The following is a 17671-nucleotide window of genomic DNA, read 5'->3' as shown; positions in this document are numbered from 1 at the left end:
TAATGTTCAAAAATCTATCACAGAAAACATCGCGACGTCGTGATAGAACAGTGTTTTTCCCTATTGTAAACAGTCCTGTTCTTCCTACATTGGAAAAAAAATGATCGCAATTACAGGGAAGAATGAGAACAGAAGAGAATGCGGTAACGTCGAAGTGAGAGCTTTATCAGGAGGAGGAACCACATTACAATAAGACAACGTCACACACTGCTGACTTGTGATGTTGTACTGACACCATGAGACCAAGAGTTTCTCTTCGGTGAAACGAAGTATTAGCGTACCAGCTAAATGGTACACTGTTCTGTATCTATCTGCCTGTAAATCTGTGACCAAACGCGATCGATAGTTGAAAAGAGACAAACCTTCACCTTCAATCACACGCTACTCTGGCTGAGGCTATTCCTTCTTGTGTGCTTAAATTATGAGTCCAAGCATCTTAAACATACACACAGTAACGACAAACGACTAATCCTGACTTTGCTTCCATTATACTGACACCACATGACCAAAAGTCTAACTGCAGACAACACACTAGTAATGCATTAGTTAAAAATAAGTAAAATGAGTACCCTGGGGTAATACCAACCCAATGCTTCTTTTGTTGTATTCTCATCATGTAGGAATATTAAATGTTTACTCTGTATCGTTACAATTGTTGCTAAGAACACGTTAAGATTCCTGGTTCGTTATATGAGTTACAACTACACATCCTTGAAACAGGATTTTCAGCACCATGGATAGCGATAGTCAGAAACTTCACCTTGGTCCAGTTGAGTTATGCGTTGTTATCGTTGAGATTTTTTATAAAGAAAAAAAAAAAACGTAAAAACACCCCTAATTAAAAGACTGATTTTTTAAAAAAAATTTGTTTTAGTTCCTTGATCTGTCTTTGTAGCTGGATGTTTTTTAAAAGTTGTTTGACTTCAGAATGGCATTTAATATATTAAACATACTCTATGGCTAAAATGACGTATCTCTCGTATTTTAAAGAAAAGCCTAGCTCATTTAATTTTATACTGACACAGAGAGAGACGAATAATTCTTACGAATAAAATCTTGGCAGATGTTCTCGGGTATCGCTCAAGTTGTTTCCATAAGTATAAGTTGTAAACACAAATTTTCAAAAATTATAATCAGTGCATGAATGCGAAAGTACTGTGCATTTATTTAACTGGAAAATGTTGAATATTCCTTACCTCTTCAGATGTGCGTCTCCTGTCAGGAAGCACTAGTGTATTTGCATGACTGCCCGGAACTATAGTAGATCCTATACTCATTCTGGGTCCAACTAGCATGTACCGCTTCTCTCCTGATCTGTACTGGATGCTGTGACACAGTGTCCCATCATAATTAGTCTCTGGCAGATATTTAGACGTATAGTCTGTGGATTTGGAGCACTGCATTGCAATCAGCACGATGATGCTGACGAGAAAAAGTACAGAAACTGCACCCAAAGTTATCATGAGGTAAAATATGACATTACTGTCCTCATCATCTTTTGTCGCACTTTTAACATCAGAAGCTGCAAAAGCCTCTTTGGGCTCCACAAGTTTGACAATCACAGTAGCTGTTGCTGAGAGAGAAACGTTGCCGTTGTCTTTGACCAGTATGAGCAGTTTATGCTCAGCCTCGTCTGTCTCTGTGAATGAGCGAAGTGTTCTGATCTGTCCTGTATAGCGGTCCAAAGTAAAGAGACTGTGGTCAGTCACTTCCTGCAGTGAAAAGAGCAACCAACCGTTATATCCTATATCAGCGTCATAGGCTCTGACTTTAGTCACTAAGTATCCTGCATTGACGTTTCGGGGAATCTCCTCCACACTTTGAGCAGAGCCGTTGGAGCTGTGTGGATACATGATGACTGGAGCGTTGTCGTTCTGATCCAGGATGAAGACGTTGACTGTGACGTTGTTGCTTAGTGACGGAGTTCCAGAATCTGAGGCAACAACTTGGAACTGGAAAGTTTTCAGCGTTTCAAAATCAAAACTTTTCAGCGCTAAAACGTCGCCATTTTCAGAGTTTATGTTTAGAAATGAAGTGAATTTATTATCTTCACTTCCGTCTCTGATAATATGATAGGAAATGCGCGCATTGTCATTTTCATCACGATCAGAGGCTTTAATAGAAAACACTGAAGCTCCTGGATTATTCCCCTCAGTAACATAGAAAGTATATGGGCTCAGTGAAAACTCTGGACTATTGTCATTCACATCTGACACCGTAACGCTTATTGTCTTTTCAGATGATAACTGTGGCTGACCTGCGTCTTTTGCCGTTATTGTCAACTCATATTGTGACTGTTTTTCCCTGTCCAGAGGGGATTTGGTCACTAATGAAAACATCTTATCCTGTAAAGATGGTGATAAAGCAAACGGAACATCCTCACCTACGAAACAAATAACTTTTCCATTAAGACCAGAATCCAAGTCGTTTACACTAATAAGAGCTACTGTAGTTCCAGGTCTGGAATCTTCTGGTATTGAGCTTGAAAATGATGTTACCTCAATCTCAGGTGCGTTATCATTCAAGTCAACAATCTTTATTTTTACGCTCTTTTCTGTAGTTAGAGGAGCCATACCTTTATCTGACGCCTGGATTTCTATTTCGTATTTTTCCCTCTCCTCATAGTTTATCAATCCTTTAACGCTTAACTCTCCTGTTAATGGACTGATAGCAAAGAGATTTAAATCTTTTTGATTTATACTCTTACCAAATGAATAAACTACATCTCCGTTTGGTCCATCATCTAAGTCTATTGCATTTACTTGTACGACTATTGTACCAAGTGGTGTATTTTCATTGAGCGTAACAGAATAATCATCTTTAGAGAAAGCAGGAGCGTTATCATTAATATCAAGAACATTCACCAGAATATTCATTTCGCTTGATTTCGGAGGTTTACCCCCATCCAGCGCCGTCAGTGATAATACATGGCTCCCTGCAGTTTCCCTGTCTAAGGATTTTTGAACAACTAAAATAGGTATTTTTCCATCATCTCCTTTATCCTTAATTTCCAGTCGGAAGTAATCGTTGTTGCTAAGTTTATACTGCTGCACGGAAAACTGTCCACTGTCTTGGTCACGTGCTGCTTTGAGCTGAAATCGTGTCCCAGGTAATACTGACTCTGAAATCTCAAGGGTTGTCTGGTTGTCTTGGAAGCTGGGTGAATGATCATTTATATCCAGTACTTCTACTCTAGCATAATGGACCTCCAGCGGGTTTTCTAGCACAGTTTTAACATTTATTACACACACACTGCTCTGCGCACACACTTCCTCTCTGTCAATCTTTCTGCTCACATACAGAACACCATCGTTTGGATTCACATAGAAAAGGGGATCCGCATTACTTGAAACAATCCGATACTTCCGGTCTTTCAACGTGTTTTTATCTAATCCCAGATCTCTTGCTATGTTTCCAACGGCAGTTCCTTCGTTAACCTCCTCGGAGATCGAGTATCGCAACTGCGCTGATGTTACAGTCCACAAAAGCACAGCAAATACGCATCCGACCAGATATCCTCTCCTCATTTCCGACTGGCGTTTTCTTTGTTCCATGGTGAAAACGAAATTTTTCAATAATCCATTACAATGACTATAAATCTCTTGGAAATGCAAAAAAACCCAACAACCTCGTTCTTGCAAACACTCCTGTGATATTTGTACATGCAAAAACTGGTGTAAACCCAGAGAACAATCCGCGAAACGATGCTCCCCTTGTCGATGTGAAATAGTTAAGAGGTGGAACCAAAAAGCAGTAAGGACAAGCTTGTGGGTGGAAGGTTTTCTATGTCGCACTGACACCATGCGAGTTTTATTCTCATTACAGAAAATTGGCTACATATTGGATTATTAGAGCAGTGTGATCGGTTTATGAAAAGCGAAGAAGAGATTTAGTGTCCATCAGAAGATTACAAATCCAACACAAATTAAAAAACTATAATCTCTTTATTTCACGCAGTACCAGCGAGTATTGTAAATTTCTATTGTTGTTATCTCACAAGTTAAGCAAATCGCGTCACTGCAGAATTGCCTTGAAACGAAGCAAAGCACTTTTCAGCACCAAGGATAGTTATTTAGTTTGCAAATTGCTTTCACTGAGTGAGTCCCGCACATTTTTGTATCTCATTAATTGACTGGTAGCTAAAAATACTCACTTGTCTGAAATAAATCAACCTTGATTTGTTGCTCAATAATTTCAGAATAACAAGGTATTATAATAAATGGAGCAAAAGAGTAATACTATATAATGACATGTCAACAAATTGCAGCAGTCGAATTTCAACATGTCCAAGGAGACACTTTAAAATATCAAAGCTGCTCTGATCGAGGTGAGGGAGATGAAAAGGATGCATTTTTGTATGACTAGTGATTAAAAATAAATGTACAACTTAGGGGAAGAACGTCATATATTAAGTTATGCCTTACCTCAGATGTTCTCCTCCTATCAGGAAGCACGAGTGTATTTGCATGGCTTCCAGGGACTATAGTAGATCCTATACTCATTCTGGGTCCAACTAGCATGTACCGCTTCTCTCCTGATCTGTACTGGATGCTGTGACACAGGGTCCCATCATAATTAGTCTCTGGCAGATATTTAGAAGTATAGTCTGTGGATTTGGAGCACTGCATTGCAATCAGCACGATGATGCTGACGAGAAAAAGTACAGAAACTGCGCCCAAAGTTATCATAAGGTAAAAAATCACATTACTGTCCTCATCATCTTTTGCTGTACTTTTAACATCAGAAGATGCAAAAGCCTCTTTGGGCTCCACAAGTTTGACAATCACAGTAGCTGTTGCTGAGAGAGAAACGTTGCCGTTGTCTTTGACCAGTATGAGCAGTTTATGCTCAGCCTCGTCTGTCTCTGTGAATGAGCGAAGTGTTCTGATCTGTCCTGTATAGCGGTCCAAAGCAAAGAGACTGTGGTCAGTCACTTCCTGCAGTGAAAAGAGCAACCAGCCGTTATATCCTATATCAGCGTCATAGGCTCTGACTTTAGTCACCAAGTGTCCTGCGTTGACGTTTCGGGGAATCTCCTCCACACCTTGAGCAGAGCCGTTGGAGGTGAGTGGATACAGGATGACTGGAGCGTTGTCGTTCTGATCCAGGATGAAGACGTTGACTGTGACGTTGTTGCTTAGTGGCGGAGTTCCCGAATCTGAGGCAACAACTTTGAACTGGAAAGTTTTCAGCGTTTCAAAATCAAAACTTTTCAGCGCTAAAATCTCCCCATTATCCGAGTTTATATTTAGAAATGAACTGATTTTATTATCTTCACTTCCGTCTCTGATGATATGATAGGAAACGCGTGCACAGTCATTTTCATCACGATCAGAGGCTGTCACCGCAAATACGGAGGCTCCTGGGCTGTTATTCTCTGTGATATAAAACGTGTAAGGACTTGTTGAAAACTCTGGACTGTTGTCGTTTACATCTGATATAACCACGCTTATAGTCTTTTCAGTTAAATGGGGAGGTTCACCTGAATCTTTTGCAATAATCGTGACATCATATTGCGAAGTAATTTCTCTGTCTAACTGGGAGATGGTAACTATAGCGTACATATTTTCTTGTAATGATGGAGATAACGTAAACGGGACTCCTTGTTTGATTGCGCAAATGACCTTACCATTGATTCCAGAGTCTAAATCAGTGACACTAATGAGGGCCACTGTAGTTCCTATCTTTGAATCTTCCTTGATAGAACTAGAAAATGATGTCACTTCTATCTCAGGTGCATTGTCATTCACGTCAGCAACGGTTATCACAACACTCTTGCCAGTTTTTAATGGAACATGTGCCTTATCAGATGCCTGAATATCAATTTCATAACTTGTACTTTTCTCGAAATCTAATTTACCTGTTACATGAATTTCGCCAGTGTTTGCATCTATACTAAAAAGCTCCATTATTTTTGGATCGACTTCGTTACCGAATGAATATATTATTTCACCGTTTGCACCCTGGTCCAAATCTGTTGCATTCACTTGAATGACTACAGTGCCAGTGGGGATGTTTTCTTTAAGTGTAGCAGAATACAGCTCTTTGGTGAACACTGGGGAATTGTCATTAATATCAAGTACATCCACAGTGATTTCTATATCACCTGATTTCGCCGGTTTCCCTCCATCAACGGCTGTTAAACGTAACTTGTGCTTCTCATTTGTTTCTCTGTCTAACTGCTTCTGCAGAACTAAGAACGGTATTTTGTGGTCTTTGCCACGGTCCTTTACTTCTACTCTAAAATATTCATTATGACTGAGTTTATATTGCTGAATGGCGAATTGGCCCACATCGGGGTCACGCGCGGCCTGTAGCTGAAATCTCGCTCCCGGTAGAGCCGACTCCGAAATTTCAAGCCTTTTCTCTTTCTCTGGAAAAACGGGAGAATGATCATTTATATCTAGTATTTCCACTGCCACATAGTGAATCTCTAGTGGGTTTTCTAGCACGGTTTTTAGGTTGATGGTGCATGCACTGCTTCGTTCGCACACCTCTTCCCTGTCTATCCTTCTTTTCACATACAGGATGCCATCGTTTTGATTCACCTGGAACAGTGATTCCGTTGAGCCTGTTACAATGCGGTATCCTCTGCCTGTGAGTGCACTCTTATCAAGCCCCAAATCCTTAGCTATATGTCCCACGATGGTTCCTTCTTGAACCTCCTCAGATATGGAATATCTGATCTGTGCAAAAGCTCCGCTACATAAAATAACCAAAACAATTATGAAGACGAACCAACACCGCCGGTCCTTCCGTGCTTTGCCTTCCCTTTGTTCCATGACAAAGATGACTGAAAGATGACTGAAAATAGTCCATAAAATCCCTGCTTGGAAAGCCAGCCAGTGCCGGATGATGCTGTACGTTAACCAGGATCTGTTTTGGGGGAATGCTCTGAAAATAAAACACACTCGTTGCCGTGAATCACGATCTTACCTTGAAATTTGCTATTTGAGAGAAAAATAGCATATCGGCTCGGTTGAAATACCACTCGTGACGTAAGGTACTGCCAAATACAGAGAACCACTGAACTACACTGACATCAAGCGTTAGGATTTATTATTTACACAGACTACTGTTAAAAAAAACAACAACTTAAAATCCCCCAGTTGAGTTATATTCTCACGCTGACGTAAACAGGTCTTCATTGACCGATAGGACCGGAATTTGCACAAAACCCAACTCTGAACACTCGAATGGATTTGGAAATATACACAATATGTGTTGTACTTTACTGTAACTGTGTAGTTAGCATATAGTAAGTAGGAAACATCAGCAAAAAATACCACACAAATAACCTTACCAAAAACCCACAAGTGGGAGAGGAAAACGGTTTGCAGTGTTTACTAATGCCTGACATTTGTGGCACCAACAAATCAGCACCATGGAGAGTGAACACAGAGTACTGGTAAAAGTATTTCTCTTGTTAAATATAATAAAAATTGAACTAAAAAACGCTTTAAATGAAATGAAATTCTCCCATATACCATTCAAAAACCTCAATTACGCAGCTGTTAGCTAATGTAAAATAACCCTACCTCTTCAGGTGTCCGTCTCCTATCAGGAAGCACGAGTGTATTTCCCTGGCTGCCCGGAACTATGGTAGATCCTATACTCATTCTGGGTCCAACTAGCATGTACCGCTTCTCTCCTGATCTGTACTGGATGCTGTGACACAGTGTCCCGTCATAATTAGTCTCTGGCAGATATTTAGAAGTATAGTCTGTGGATTTGGAGCACTGCATTGCAATCAGCACGATGATGCTGACGAGAAAAAGTACAGAAACTGCGCCCAAAGTTATCATAAGGTAAAAAATCACATTACTGTCCTCATCATCTTTTGCTGTACTTTTAACATCAGAAGATGCAAAAGCCTCTTTGGGCTCCACAAGTTTGACAATCACAGTAGCTGTTGCTGAGAGAGAAACGTTGCCGTTGTCTTTGACCAGTATGAGCAGTTTATGCTCAGCCTCGTCTGTCTCTGTGAATGAGCGAAGTGTTCTGATCTGTCCTGTATAGCGGTCCAAAGCAAAGAGACTGTGGTCAGTCACTTCCTGCAGTGAAAAGAGCAACCAGCCGTTATATCCTATATCAGCGTCATAGGCTCTGACTTTAGTCACCAAGTGTCCTGCGTTGACGTTTCGGGGAATCTCCTCCACACCTTGAGCAGAGCCGTTGGAGGTGAGTGGATACAGGATGACTGGAGCGTTGTCGTTCTGATCCAGGATGAAGACGTTGACTGTGACGTTGTTGCTTAGTGGCGGAGTTCCCGAATCTGAGGCAACAACTTGGAACTGGAAAGTTTTCAGTGTTTCAAAATCAAAACTTTTCAGTGCCACAATTTCTCCATTTTCAGAATTAATGTTTAGAAAAGAGGTGAGCGTATTTTCTCCTCCCCTTTCTCTTAAGATAAGATATGAAATAAGAGCATTGCTTCCCTCATCATTGTCACGGGCTGCCACTGAGAGGATCGACGCCCCTGGGCTGTTATTCTCAGTTATGTAGAAAGTATATGGATTCTGTAAGAACTCAGGGCTGTTGTCATTCACATCTGAAATAACAATATTTATACTTTTCTCCGATGATAAGGAAGGTTCGCCTGCGTCTTTAGCAACTATCAGGACATTATACTGGGATTGTTGTTCTCTGTCTAAAACATGTTTCGTTACTAGAGAATACATGTTACTTTGTAAAGAAGGTGCGAGCAAAAAGGGTGCATCTTTGCTTACATAACATACTACTTTTCCATTCAAATCAGAATCGGAGTCTTTGACACTAATTAACGCCACTGTGGTTCCTGGTTTTGAGTTTTCAGGGAGTGCATGAGAAAAAGATGTCACTTCAATCTCTGGTGCATTGTCATTTACGTCAATTATATTAATAATGATGATTTTGTCTGTTGTCATTGTAGCTGCTCCTTTGTCGGATACTTGAATGTCGATTTCATACCTGCCGCTTTCTTCAAAGTTTATGAGTCCCGCCACTATAATTTCTCCAGTAACCGGATTTAAGTCAAAACGTTCACGTACCCGTGCTTCCACGTCATTTCCAAATGAATACACAACCTCACCATTTAATCCTTCATCCAGGTCTGTTGCATTAACTTGAATCACAGTCGTACCAAAAGGAGAATTTTCTTTGAGGTGCGCACTATATGCCTCCTTACTGAAAACAGGAGGGTTGTCATTAACATCGGAAACATTAACAATTATTGTCATGTTACCAGATCTGGGAGGTTTGCCTCCATCAAAGGCTGTCAGAAGCAACACATGAGTTTTAACAGATTCTCTATCAAGTGATTTTTGAAGGACTAAACTCGGTGTTTTACGGTCTTCGCCCCGGTCTTTCACTTCTAAACGGAAATGTTCATTGTGACTCAGCTTGTACTGCTGGACAGACAGCGAACCACTATCGGCATCACGGGCTGCTTGTAACTGAAATCGTGCTCCTGGTAGTGCAGATTCAGAAATTTCCAACGTATTTTCTTTTTCAGGAAAGATCGGTGCGTGGTCGTTTACATCCAGAATCTCCACTGCCACGTAGTGCACCTCGAGTGGATTTTCTAACACTGTTTTTAGGTCGATAACACACATCTTGTTTCGGTCACACACTTCCTCTCTGTCGATTTTTCGGTTCACATACAAGATCCCATTATCTGTGTTTACTCGGAAAGGAGGCTCTGCTGAGCCGGAGACAATGCGGTACCCCCTCTCTTTCAGTGTAGCCGTATCGAGACCTAAATCCTTCGCGATATTTCCAACAGCAGTTCCTTCTCTAACTTCCTCTGAAATTGAATATCTAAATTGTCCCAAAGCGGTCTTCCAGACCAGAACCAAAACCAAAATGTATACAATCCATATTGTCCTCGTTCTCCACGTTAGGGATCGCCTTTGTTCCATGGCGTAAAGATGAAACAGCGAAATGAAGCAACTTTCAAATCGCTAGACTCATACACTCAAATAGGATTGTTCCGCCACACCCATTATTACAATCTGACAGTTTTTCAGAATAAAAATTCTTAGCGATTAAATTGTGTCTGGTCCTTCACACACAGAAACGTCCTCCATTCGACTGTTTTAAAGGAAGGGGATGGCTCTTGTGTATATAATTGTAACCTTGTGGAAGCATTATTTGTCCTTACACTGACACCAAGTGACAAACAATCACACTGCAGACTTCAAAAAGAAGCATGCATTAGAAACAGCAAACTTGTCGAGATAATAAATGTAACCAAATTTAGAAAAAAAGAAAAAGAAAAACATTCACCCTACTTCACTTTCACCATTCTAAAACAAAGATAAGCAAAACCGTTCTATCCAAATTTCTTTTGACATTACTCCATGCATGTGCTGTTGCTGTTCATGATTACGCTGCTTGTTGTTGTAATGCAATTCCACTCGGAGGGACACGAATTTGCCCCAGAAAATTTCAGCACCGCGGAAAGCGACAATGTACACTAAAAGGTAAACTTCCAGACAAACACAAAACAAATACAAATCCGACTGAAATACCAGGAGTATTTACACTGGCTTTTTTAGAGGGTAATAAAACGGACAGATAAGCTGAAGCTGTGAAGCTAACGAGTCTAGGATCCTCATGTATGCTAATGCTAGCTACAACATAGCAGCAATATAAGTGATGTACATAAAGGACCTATAATCATGACCCATTGTTCCAATATTGATAGTACATAACGAGAAAAAAGTTGTATATTTGAAACAAGTTCTATATATAGTGGCAAAGAAGATTTTAACAACTGTATGAAGGCAGGTGATTTTAATAATTTCAGTTCGAAAAATATAAACTAGAGGACGATGATTTGATTATAATAGATTTAATTTTTGATCCGTGAACATATCATTAAAGTAAAAATGACCATTTTGAGTTGTTAAAATACAGAACAGAGGTAGACTGTTCATCTTACCTCATCAGATGTCCTCCGCCTGTCAGGAAGCACTAGTGTATTTGCGTGGCTACCCGGAACTATAGTAGATCCTATACTCATTCTGGGTCCAACTAGCATGTACCGCTTCTCTCCTGATCTGTACTGAATGCTGTGACAGAGTGTCCCATCATAATTAGTCTCTGGCAGATATTTAGAAGTATAGTCTGTGGATTTGGAGCACTGCATTGCAATCAGCACGATGATGCTGACGAGAAAAAGTACAGAAACTGCGCCCAAAGTTATCATGAGGTAAAATATGACATTACTGTCCTCATCATCTTTTGCTGCACTTTTAACATCAGAAGCTGCAAAAGCCTCTTTGGGCTCCACAAGTTTGACAATCACAGTAGCTGTTGCTGAGAGAGAAACGTTGCCGTTGTCTTTGACCAGTATGACCAGTTTATGCTCAGCCTCGTCTGTCTCTGTGAATGAGCGAAGTGTTCTGATCTGTCCTGTATAGCGGTCCAAAGCAAAGAGACTGTGGTCAGTAACTTCTTGCAGTGAAAAGAGCAACCAGCCGTTATATCCTATATCAGCGTCATAGGCTCTGACTTTAGTCACCAAGTGTCCTGCGTTGACGTTTCGGGGAATCTCCTCCAGAACTTGAGCAGAACCGTTGGAGCTGAGTGGATACAGGATGACTGGAGCGTTGTCGTTCCGATCAAGGATGAAGACGTTGACTGTGACATTGTTGCTTAGTGACGGAGTTCCCGAATCTGAGGCAACAACTTGGAACTGGAAAGTTTTCAGTGTTTCAAAATCAAAACTTTTCAGCGCTGAAACCTCCCCATTTTCGGAGTTAATATTTAGAAATGATGTAACTTTATTTTCATGACCCACATTCCTAAGAATATGATATGAGATAATCGCATTGTCTCCTTCATCACCGTCGTATGCGGTTATACAAAACACAGAAGCTCCCGGTGGGTTATTTTCGTTAATGAAGAACTTATAGGGACTCGCTGAAAACTGCGGACTGTTATCATTCGTATCTGACACAAACACATTTACTGTCTTTTCCGATGTTAAGGCTGGCTCACCAGCGTCCTTTGCGATTATTGTTATATCATATGTTGATTGTTGCTCTCTGTCCAGCTGTGACTTGGTGACCACGGCGAACATGTTATCTTGTATTGACGGAGTTAGCGTAAAAGGGCTGTCCCCTGCGATATAGCTGATTATTTTTCCATTTAACCCAGAGTCTGAATCTGTAATGCTGAGAAGCGCGACCGTTGTTCCTGGTCTAGAGTCCTCTGAAACTGCACTTGACAGCGATGCCACTTCTATCTCAGGGGGATTATCATTTATGTCTCCAATGTTAATTATCACACTTTTATAAGTTTTAAATGGAATGCTTCCCTTATCAGAGGCTTGTATATCAATGTCATAGCTGTCTTGTTCTTCAAAATCTATGTGACCTTTGACAATTATCTCCCCAGTAACAGAGTCTATATCAAAAAGCTCTCGAATTTTAGCTTTTACGCCACTGCCAAATGAATAAACTACTTCCCCATTGGGACCATCATCCAAATCGGTTGCGTTAACCTGAATGACTGTTGTGCCAGCCGGGGTGTTTTCCTGTAGTACTGCTGAATATGTATCTTGGATAAACACTGGCATGTTGTCATTAACGTCTAAAACATCTATGCATATTTCAACTGTGCCCGTCTTTTGAGGTGTTCCACCGTCTATAGCCATGAGCACCAATTTATGGCTACTTTTAACCTCTCTGTCTAGCTGTTTACCTAACGTTAAAGTTGGAGTTTTACCATCTTTGCCTCTGTCTTTAATCTCTAAACGAAAATGGTCGTTCTGACTTATTTTATACTGTTGGATAGAGTTTGTGCCACTATCCGGATCGTGAGCGTTTTGTAACTGATACTGTGCTCCTGGTAATGCAGACTCGGAGATCTCTAGTTTCTGAGCTTTGTCGGGAAATGCAGGAGAGTGGTCGTTTAAATCCGCTATTTCCACTGTGACATAATGTATTTCTAGCGGGTTTTCAAGCACAGTTTTGAGACTAATTACACAAACATTATTATCCTTACATACTTCCTCTCGGTCTATTTTGCGGTTTGCGTAAAGGACCCCATCATCCTCATTTAAATTGAAAAGAGGTTCAGTCGAGCCAGATATAATACGAAATCCCCTCTGCTTCATTATATTCAGATCTATTCCCAAATCCTTAGCGATATTCCCAACAAAACTCCCTTCTGTTAGCTCTTCTGATATAGAGTACCTCAGCTGTCCCGAAGCGATTGTGAAAAATAAAAGCGCAATAAAAACGCTGATGAGTGGTGATCGCTGTCGCCATGATTCCCGTCGCCTTTGTTTCATACTGTGAGGTAAACGTAAAAATCCAAACGCTTCCATCATTCGCCACATGTTTAGATTTTTGTCTCCATAGCAGCAAGAAATAAATCCACTTCTCGTATATTATTTGTCAGTATAAAATAATAGTCACCACACGCTTAGAGCAAGTCTTTCAACTAAACACTCTCAAACCAGACTGCATGTAGCGCGGTGGACTCGGTTATGACGTGCAGAGACGCTATAAGGCGTTATACTGACAAGGTACCGCCACCTCGTGAATATGTGTATTAGTACATTTTATGATATCAAGCTGACAAATAGTTATCGCTACTGCATCACTAAACAGACGTGTTTGAGGTCATTGTCGAAATTCTATCCAAATCCAGTTTCACCACCATTAAGAATAATGACAAAAATCATTACTCGGGGTAGAATACATGGCAACAAGTTATTACTCACCTCTTCAGGTGGGCGTCTTCTGTCTGGCATCACCAATGTATTTGCATGGCTGCCCGAAACTATAGTAGATCCTATACTCATTCTGGGTCCAACTAGCATGTACTTCCTGTCTCCTGATCTGTACTGGATGCTGTGACACAGTGTCCCGTCATAATCTGCCTTTTGTAAATACTTAGAAGTATCGTCTGTGGATTTGGAGCACTGCATTGCAATCAGCACGATGATACTTATGAGAAAAAGCACAGAAACTGCGCCCAAAGTTATCATGAGGTAAAATATGACATTACTGTCCTCATCATCTTTTGCTGCACTTTTAACATCAGAAGCTGCAAAAGCCTCTTTGGGCTCCACAAGTTTGACTATCACAGTAGCTGTTGCTGAGAGAGAAACGTTGCCGTTGTCTTTGACCAGTATTACCAGTTTATGCTCAGCCTCGTCAGTCTCTGTGAATGAGCGAAGTGTTCTGATCTGTCCTGTATAGCGGTCCAAAGCAAAGAGACTGTGGTCAGTCACTTCCTGCAGTGAAAAGAGCAACCAGCCGTTATATCCTATATCAGCGTCATAGGCTCTGACTTTAGTCACCAAGTGTCCTGCGTTGACGTTTCGGGGAATCTCCTCCACACCTTGAGCAGAGCCGTTGGAGCTGAGTGGATACAGGATGACTGGAGCGTTGTCGTTCTGATCCAGGATGAAGACGTTGACTGTGACGTTGTTGCTTAGTGGCGGAGTTCCAGAATCTGAGGCAACAACTTGGAACTGGAAAGTTTTCAGCGATTCAAAGTCAAAACTTTTCAGCGCTAAAATCTCCCCATTATCAGAATTGATATTAAGACTGTATGAAGAAAGTTTACTATTCTCTTTTTCGTCTCTCAGGATATGATATGAAATATGGGAATTTTCACCCTCGTCGTGGTCTGATGCCCTCACAGAAAACAGTGAAACTCCTGGTAAATTGTTCTCAGTAACATAAAAAGTGTAAGGGTTCGCCGAAAACTCCGGCCTGTTATCATTCACATCCGATACAATAATAGTAATGCTTTTTACAGAAGTCAGCGAGGGTGTGCCTGCATCTTTTGCAACTATTGTTACATCATATATGGCCTGCTTTTCTCTATCCAGGGGCGATTTTGTAATTATGGAATACATGTTGTCGTGTGTTGAAGGTGACAGTTTGAAAGGGACTTCTTCATTAAATGAGCAAATTACTTTCCCGTTAAGACCAGAGTCTTTATCGATAACACTGATTAATGCCACAGTAGTTCCCAGTCTTGCATCCTCGGGTAATGCCTTTGAAAACGAAGTGACCTCTATCTGAGGGGCATTATCATTCAAATCAACAATCTTCACCAACACACTTTTGTCTGTCCTTAACGGAGCCGAGCCTTTATCAGACGCTTGTATATCAATTTCATAACTTTCCTCTGATTCGAAATCTAGCACATCTTGAATAATAATTTCACCGGTGTTTGGATCAACACGAAATAGTTCGCGTATCCTGTGGTTTACATTGCTACCTAAAGAATAGATAAGCTCACCATTTGATCCCTCGTCTAAGTCAGAAGCATTTACTTTTACTATTGTTGTACCGGTGGGAGTGTTTTCGTTCACAAGTACCGAGTACGTGTCTTCATTGAAAACTGGCATATTATCATTAACGTCCAACACATCAATAAATATTTCAGCTGTTCCAGATTTACTTGGCTTCCCTCCATCAATAGCTGAAAGAAGTAGCTTGTGAATTTTCTTTGTTTCCCTGTCCAGCGTCTTGAGTAAGACTAAAATGGGTATTTTTCCCTCTTTTCCGCGATCTTTAACTTCTAATCGAAAGTGATTATTGGGACTGAGCTTATACTCTTGGACAGAAAACTGACCAACATCGGGGTCATGCGCTGCCTGCAGCTGGAGGCGCAAACCTGGTAAAACTGACTCCGAAATTTCGAGACGGTACTGTTTAACTGAAAAGCTAGGAGCATGATCGTTCACATCCTGAATCTCCACAGTCACATAGTGAATTTCAAGAGGGTTTTCAAGCACTGTTTTTAGGTTGATCAAACACGCAATGTTTCTCTCACAAACCTTCTCTCTGTCAATAATACGGTCAACATATAATATTCCATCGTTTTGGTCAACGTGAAAAAACGACTCCGATGAACCCTCAACAATGCGACATCCTCTCTCTTTCAATGTATTCTTCTCCAATCCCAAATCCTTCGCTATATTTCCAACAGCAGTTCCTTCATTGACTCCCTCGGCAATGGAATATCTGATCTGCGCCGAAGCGCTGCTCCACACTAGAATAACTACAACAATGAAAGCGATCCACCGCAATTTGTCTTTTGATGCTCCAGGCCGTTTTCGCTCCATAATTAGGAGATAAAAATGTTCTTCTGTGATTTACAATACCGAGTTTTCCACGAGTTGAGAAAAATAATAAAAAATATTCATATCACCAGACAGGCTACCGTGCAGTATCAGGTTCACATAAGCTGAATATATGCTCTAAATGAAGAGGAAGCATCGAGTGAAACCCATCCCACAAATAGGAGGTCCCATACTGCTGACAAAGAGCTTATCTTTAAACACTTTTCTGCTCAGATAGTGACACCAAGTGACTATCAAAGAATTTCTTTCCCTGGATAATAGTACATCTGAAAATATCTCATCTTTAAGTTAATACTTGCACTTGTGTTAAGAAAGACATGTCAAATTTCATGGTGTTAGGAAAGAAAGAAGAAGATAAATAGCGCGTGGTTTCATCACCACTGACAGCATTCACCAACACCTCTAAATGGCAAATCAAGACAAGTTTGTTCTCAATCTCTACTTAAAGCAAAACTAGAGTTTTGGCCATTTAAAGCATCTTACCTCTTCAGATGTTCTTCTCCTGTCGGGAAGCACTAGAGTATTTGCATGACTTCCAGGTACTATAGTAGATCCTATACTCATCCTGGGTCCAACTAGCATGTACCGCTTCTCTCCTGATCTGTACTGGATGCTGTGACACAGTGTCCCATCATAATTAGTCTCTGGTAGATATTTAGACGTATAGTCTGTGGATTTGGAGCACTGCATTGCAATCAGCACGATGATACTGACGAGAAAAAGCACAGAAACTGCGCCCAAAGTTATCATGAGATAAAAAATGACATTACTGTCCTCATCATCTTTTGCTGCACTTTTAACATCAGAAGCTGCAAAAGCCTCTTTGGGCTCCACAAGTTTGACAATCACAGTAGCTGTTGCTGAGAGAGAAACGTTGCCGTTGTCTTTGACCAGTATTACCAGTTTATGCTCAGCCTCGTCTGTCTCTGTGAATGAGCGAAGTGTTCTGATCTGACCTGTATAGCGGTCCAAAGCAAAGAGACTGTGGTCAGTCACTTCCTGCAGTGAAAAGAGCAACCAGCCGTTATATCCTATATCAGCGTCATAGGCCCTGACTTTAGTCACCAAGTGTCCTGCGTTGACGTTTCGGGGAATCTCCTCCACACCTTGAGCAGAGCCGTTAGAGCTGAGTGGATACAGGATGACTGGAGCGTTGTCGTTCTGATCCAGGATGAAGACGTTGACTGTGACGTTGTTGCTTAGTGACGGAGTTCCAGAATCTGACGCAACAACTTGGAACTGGAAAGTTTTCAGCGTTTCAAAATCAAAACTTTTCAGCGCGGTGATTTGTCCATTATCTGAATTCACATTTAGGAAAGCTGTGACATCATTTTCACCACCTCCTCTCAGAAGATGATATGAAATAGCTGCGTTTTCATTTGCATCGTTGTCCGATGCGCTTACTGAAAATATTGGCGCACCTGCGAAGTTATTTTCTGACAGATAACATTGTAATGGGTTTTGCAGGAATTGTGGACTGTTGTCATTTACATCTGCTATCTGAATGCTAAGAGTTTTAAAACTGGATAAAGGAGGCTCACCACAGTCTGTAGCTTCTATTGTAATATCATA

General features: G+C 40.9%; 4 protein-coding genes across 4 annotated transcripts in view; all 4 read right to left on the bottom strand.

Annotated features, from left to right (window-relative positions):
• The window catches only part of LOC116336023 (protocadherin alpha-C2-like), a 188698-nt gene that overhangs the window by 144121 nt on the left and 26906 nt on the right, over positions 1-17671 (bottom strand). The window lies entirely within an intron of this gene.
• Positions 61-6782, bottom strand: LOC116336053 (protocadherin alpha-3-like). Its single transcript, XM_031759843.2, has 3 exons — positions 4425-6782; positions 1197-1952; positions 61-84 (listed from the first exon to the last, which is right to left on the bottom strand). Exons 1-3 carry the CDS (start codon positions 6780-6782, stop codon positions 61-63), a joined length of 3138 nt encoding a protein of 1045 aa, XP_031615703.2.
• On the bottom strand, positions 7751-13282 carry LOC116336050 (protocadherin beta-15-like). The gene is made up of 3 exons (XM_031759840.2): positions 10925-13282; positions 7850-8294; positions 7751-7764 (listed from the first exon to the last, which is right to left on the bottom strand). The coding sequence occupies exons 1-3, from the start codon at positions 13280-13282 to the stop codon at positions 7751-7753; spliced, it is 2817 nt and encodes a 938-aa protein (XP_031615700.2).
• Positions 13586-16084, bottom strand: LOC116336049 (protocadherin alpha-8-like). Its single transcript, XM_031759838.2, has 2 exons — positions 13718-16084; positions 13586-13630 (listed from the first exon to the last, which is right to left on the bottom strand). The coding sequence occupies exons 1-2, from the start codon at positions 16079-16081 to the stop codon at positions 13586-13588; spliced, it is 2409 nt and encodes an 802-aa protein (XP_031615698.2). The 5' UTR covers positions 16082-16084.

This window comes from Oreochromis aureus, linkage group 2 (assembly GCF_013358895.1).
Source record: "Oreochromis aureus strain Israel breed Guangdong linkage group 2, ZZ_aureus, whole genome shotgun sequence".
In the NCBI taxonomy this organism is placed as follows: domain Eukaryota; kingdom Metazoa; phylum Chordata; class Actinopteri; order Cichliformes; family Cichlidae; genus Oreochromis; species Oreochromis aureus.
Note: the sequence above shows the minus strand (reverse complement) of the source record. Positions and strands in the feature narration are given on the sequence as shown.